Source organism: Neoarius graeffei, chromosome 5, assembly GCF_027579695.1.
Source record: "Neoarius graeffei isolate fNeoGra1 chromosome 5, fNeoGra1.pri, whole genome shotgun sequence".
In the NCBI taxonomy this organism is placed as follows: domain Eukaryota; kingdom Metazoa; phylum Chordata; class Actinopteri; order Siluriformes; family Ariidae; genus Neoarius; species Neoarius graeffei.
The window spans coordinates 43087630-43093428 of NC_083573.1; the positions used below are offsets into that span (position 1 = coordinate 43087630).

Here is a 5799-nt window from a genome sequence, read left to right on the forward strand (position 1 = left end):
CTGGAAACTGAAGGGGTTAACAACTGCAGCCATTATATATGTAGCACAATGCCAGTGTGAGCTACGGTAATGTTTGCAATCTCTGCTGCCATGTTCTAATACTTTATTATCTTAAATGAAGTGTGTTAAATGCCTCACAGGGCTCAAGTCAATATACACTTCAGGAGCAGAATTTGTTCAAATGTGTTCTGCTCAGAAAGGGTTTTACATCACAACGCCATCTGTACATAACAGCTGATATTCTGAATGTATAAGTCAACTACATTGTGCTTGCAGCCTGCCAAAAACCTTCCCACAGAAATTATATCCACAGCATGTTCACAGAACCCCAAATCTTTATTCACCAAATTTTGCACATAGAGAAATGAGGGGAAAACACAGTTTATGCAGCAGAAGATGCAGGCAGGCATATTTTGAGAGGAAACCATGAACAAAACAAAACAAAACATGGAATGCATATTCTGTCTCCATCTCATGTTGCTTCCAAAGAGAACGGTCAAAGAAGCTTAGCCACCGTAACATGGACACACACACACACACACACACACAAACAAACACTCGTTCAGAATCACACAAACAATTAGTCACTCCTCCTCAATGGCTGATTTTAGGAGAATGAAATTCAACCAGCAAAAGTTTTACATAAGTTAAAAGCAGAATATATGGCAGAATAACGATGGCATTTGAGATGATGGAGTGTCCTGCTGGAAAAAAAAAAGCTAAATCAAGTGTGTCGGTGTTCAGAAAATGAAAGCCAGTGTCAACACTAGGTGGGGAAGTCAAAGTGAGAAAAAAACATGCTCTTAGGAGTAATATAAAAACGGCATGTAAAGAGACGGAACATTTTGCATTTTAAGATTAAGTCCAGGAGTTGGCTCAGGAGAACGTGTTAAGCTTGAACAAGGTTGTTTCATTCAGTAGATGGAAGAAGTGCAATGTCATGATTATATTGTATATAAGCATAAATACACTGTACGGTTTGTTGTATATTTGTGTGTGTGTGTGTGTGTGTGTGTGTGTGTGTGTGTGTGTGCTGAGAGTGTCCCAGTGTGTCTGTTTGTGTTCGTCACAATAAGACCAACCATCATTTAGTCCAGAACTCCAGAATCTTCCAACTGAATAAATAAACAAATGATATCGCTAATCAAAAAGAATTAGTCTCAAATACTTCGATAAATAAATTAATAATGATGCTGTGTCATTGATAAGTTTGATACATTTGACATACATTTGGCGTGTGGTATTGTTTAATCTAAAAGTTATATGATATATTTACAAAATAATCTGTCATAATCTATGAAATCAAGCCAGACCATTTAAACGGTATAGGAGAATGTTACTTGCTAGACTATAGTACTGACTCTGTGTGTGTGTGTGTGTGTGTGTGTGTGTGTGTGTGTGTGTGTGTGTGTGTGTGTGTGTGTGTGTGTGTGTGTGTAACAGGAGGATAAGTGAGCTGATGAGCGGAGTGAGGAAAAGTGTGGAAAAGATGCCTTCATGCCATGAGTTCTTCTCTCAGCTCCTTGTTTCTGCGAACCACAGCAGCGCGTTGCTCCTGACAGAAGCACAAAAACAGCAACAATCACATAATGACAGCAAATAAATATCACACCACCAAGGCCTTCGTACTCTATATGACCTAATTACACTAAAACAATTGGTACATTCTTTAATATGTGTATTTATATCTGTTTACTGATCCAAATATCTGTATCTGTACTGCGGTTTAAACCTGAAGTAGGTGTGTCCAACACCAAATATGGAATTTTGTCTTTTTCTTTTTTAAACAAAGGTGGACATGGGACAGCTTATGCAAATATTATACTTTCTGATTGTACATACAATACCTGTGACATTTTCTAACAAATTTAGTTGGTTCCTTTTCCCAAAATATAAACCAAGTACTAGCTAATAATTTAAACCACTATAACCCCAGGCTGGATGAATGAACGCTGTAAATGTATTGTTCACATTCGTGTAAATGAATGTAGACTTTCTTTCTCCTGTGAGCTTCATATCTGCATGAAAGTCGGAAACCTCCTGCTAGCTTGACTTTGTCCACCTTCTATTTGTTTCAGTGTTTGTGTCTGTTTCAAACGCATTTGCTGTTCATTCCAAATAATGCATCTGTATACATGTGATCCCGACAACTTATTTTATGTCCCTGAATCACACAGATGACTGACAGCTTTCTATCACCTTTGGGCAATTTAGAGTCACATGTCAATCAGTGATTTCAAAATATAACTACAAAAAAATCTGAGAAAATTGTAGCACTAACCCAACATGTTCAACTATTTGGCACTAAAAGCTTTAAGTATAATCAAAGCCTGGCTAACTGGTCACATGGTGTCCGTGTCATATTTTACCTTCTCATGCAGGCGCTCCAACATGGCTGCCAGGTGAGCCCTGCGGTTCTCAGAGTTTTGCTCCATTTTTAAAATGAGCTTTTCTTCAGCCATCCTGCTAAAGTTGTTGTTTTCCTCCATGGCTTTGAAGAGCACGTCCCGCTCGTGCTCCCGTTTCTCAGCCAGAGATTTCAGCACTTGGGCCTCTTGAGACTAAGGAGAGAAGCAAACTATAAGCAAGCATGCTATAAGCAATGCAAATAAACAATAAACTAGTGACTACATGAAATGAATAAATAACATAGAGTTTAGCAAATTCAGCACAATTCCTTCGCTACGTATTTGCTTACCCTGACAAAGCAATATCTGGGTCCTGATTCAACATCAGAATGCACAGCATGAGCTAATCTCTCTCTGTCAATATTTATATCGCAATATGAATGCTAACATATCAGTATTACGTAATACCGAATCGCAAGAACTCACTTTCCTGCGGTCTTCGGCAGCCTCCAGTTTCTTCTGAATGTCTTCCAGAGAGATGTCCCTCTTCTTGGGAGGGGATGTGATACTGTGCGCCACATCTGACACTGGAGAGGGGGGCTTCAGGATCACCTCGAAGGCCTGACCTGAGGCCCGTTTATTTATGGGCTTCACCTCCATGTCTGCAGGAAAATCACATGTGAAATGATTGTGTTCTCTGTGGTTTGAAGTCTTACTTGTGTTATAATAATAATAAATAATACCCAACCGAATTCCTCATCCAAACGCATTCAATTAAGATACAATTATGATTAAATATGAATTATGTCATCCAAATCAGGTTGCATAATGTAAATGAAGTCAATAAAGCTAAGCATGGAAGCCAATATAAGACTGAAGCATATCTTACAGTCTGTCTTGGAATCCAGGTTTTTCTGTGTCCTCGGGTTAAAACAGGAGCATATGAGCGAGAACATGGACAGCTCCTTCATCTTTTCTTTGTATGCTGTGAGAAAAGAGCAATTAAATATGCATCCATAAGTGCAAAGTGTCACAAAATACTGCATTGAATGAGTGTTTTACTCACGCATGTGTTCCTGAGCATCCAGTTTTACATTATTAAATAACATTGATTTTATATTAATGATCTTATTTGATAGGAGGTGTTAATCATTACTATAACTTGCTTATTGAAAAACAATATAAGTACAGGGCTTTCATATTTACTTTAGTTTAATGTAGCAGTATTTCAGTGATGGTCCCACACACAACCTGATACATTCCAGTTAGTCCAGTTAATTCGGTTAATTTCACAATGAAATATGAAGCTTTCACAAAGCGCAAAGTGCATATTCCTTTACCAAGTGCACATTTAAGGCTTTCCAAAGTCTTAAAGCACAGGTGGCTCAACTACAAACGGATTATGAACATTTTGAAGCTGGAGCTCACAGTCTCATGAAATATGCAGGAGAGACTAATGATGGTGGTCATTTCCTGTCATTTGTAGAGTTTTACAGATTGCAGGCACATCCTATAAACTCCATTATCTAGGGGAACAGAACAAAGCTAAAACATTTTCCACAGCAATGAGACACTAGACAAGAGTAAGGTGGAGATCATCTGTGGTTTCTGACTTCCTGCACCATGAGCTAGTCTTTTGCTTTATGGCCAATCCCACCAATCCCAGCACAGAAGGCCAACAAGACAAACGAGCAAACACATGGTCCCCTGTGCACGGATGTCCACTAGTGTCCACACAGCTTAGATAATGATTTGCATGGAGCAGCAAAGGCCACCATGATGTGCAGTGTTCCGTTGCTGCAGGGCTGGCCAGCCTCCCAATCTGTGGTCTGCTTGGCCTGCTGCTACTCCTCAGCAATTTTCCTCAGTGGACAATACAGGCAGGTGCATATATATATATATATATATATATATATATATATATATATATATATATATATATATATATGATAAAACAGTATAGGTTGAGGTTTGATCCTATGTTGCTGCCATCTGGGTTGTAAAACAGTCACACCCATTATTTACAGTCAAGCTTTCAGTAAAACCTGATGCTTGATCCATTGATGTCTGAGCTTCCTTTGAAAAAAAAAATAGGCGAATGATATTTTCATTTTAATTTGTTAACCCTAGGTTCGTTCTCTATTGTCGATATAAAGAATTATAGGCTAGATGTAACCGCTGTCATTCAAAAATGTCTTACGGTACTCTTTAAATAATTGAGTAACAAATTAGTTGCACATAAACCAGAAACATCAAACCCATTTCTTACATCTGATGCATTTCAGTAAATGTTAGACATCTGTTTCATCTATGAATCAGATACCTCCTAAATCAAGAATGCAGAATGTATAAGCAGGCCTATAAGAATGTATAAGCATGTATATTTCTCTGCAGCTATGAACACAGTATAGGATCTGATTAGCAGCCTTTGGCAAAATAACACATAAAGCTATCAGAGGCCATGGAGTGCACACACACACACAATGCCAGGCGGGGACCACAGACGCACTCAGTCTGTCATAACGCATTATGAATAGGCTATAAAACGCACGACGCGCGGTTCGAGTGTTAAAATGATCTAAAAGGTGCATGAATGTTGGACATAAAGCTGTATTTATGTGCACGGTTTGTGCAAGAGCAGTTGTAGAGGAGAAGATGCCGGGTGTCTTGGGTGGGGTCTTTCTGCATTATGCTGGGGAGGGAGCTGAGGCAGGTGCGCCATTCTGCACGCACAAACGGATAAAAAATACATCTTCTAGACAGATATGGCTGTATATATCGTTTTACACCTAACACATTAACACATCTGGGCTGATATAATAGAATATTTCCTCTAGCCTATAGCTCAAGGTTGTTTGTGAATACTAGGCTATTAAATCATTAATGATAATTTAAAAAAAAAACCCAGAATTGATTAAATATGATGTCAGTGCCCTGTGTATGATAGTGCATTATAGCTGAATAGGATTTGTCGGGTTTGTGTGAGTCTGTCACATCAGTCAGAGTCGAGAAATGATAGCTTAATAATATAAATATTCCATGATGAGGATGTGATATAAAAAGAGCACACTTACCCACGGCGATTTTGTCCATTGTCCTGGTTTGGGTGAAGTGTTCAGGGGCTGCGGTTTGTGCCGGTGGTGTTGAGGAGATGCTTAAGGCACTGAATCAGCAGAGCACAATGCGATCCGGCAGAGAGTGAGCACTAATAAGCACTGGGAGCGGTTCAGTGCTCAGCATCTCCACACGAGAGCAGATTGGCCATCGCCACTTTACGTAAAAAAGGGCAGGCGTTTAAGCGAATAGCTTACAGAGCTCAGAGTTAGGATCTTACAGATGTTACAGATGTTTCCTTCCTGCTGTTGCCACCGACCAGTGTAAATCAGCATGCCAGGGGTGGGAACCTGGATCTACACCTAATTAAAATATTTTTGACATCTCGTTTTTGTTT

General features: G+C 39.2%; 1 protein-coding gene across 2 annotated transcripts; it reads right to left on the bottom strand.

The window, feature by feature from the left end:
• Window positions 1–684: 684 nt before the first annotated feature.
• On the bottom strand, window positions 685–5460 carry stmn2a (stathmin 2a). 2 transcript variants are annotated; one of them, XM_060920532.1, is made up of 5 exons: window positions 5423–5460; window positions 3238–3333; window positions 2835–3010; window positions 2370–2561; window positions 685–1555 (listed from the first exon to the last, which is right to left on the bottom strand). In XM_060920532.1, exons 1-5 carry the CDS (start codon window positions 5439–5441, stop codon window positions 1496–1498), a joined length of 543 nt encoding a protein of 180 aa, XP_060776515.1. In that variant the 5' UTR covers window positions 5442–5460; the 3' UTR covers window positions 685–1495. The 2 variants fall into 2 exon arrangements, with proteins under 2 accessions (XP_060776515.1, XP_060776516.1); XM_060920533.1 differs by having other exon boundaries at window positions 2835–3013.
• Window positions 5461–5799: the final 339 nt, after the last annotated feature.

Coding starts and splice junctions, on each gene's coding strand:
- stmn2a (XM_060920533.1), bottom strand. Junction 2,562..2,834: donor CTGCCGAAGACCGCAGGAAA/GTGAGTTCTTGC, acceptor TTCTCTCCTTAG/TCTCAAGAGGCCCAAGTGCT. Junction 1,556..2,369: donor TGGAGCGCCTGCATGAGAAG/GTAAAATATGAC, acceptor TGCTTCTGTCAG/GAGCAACGCGCTGCTGTGGT.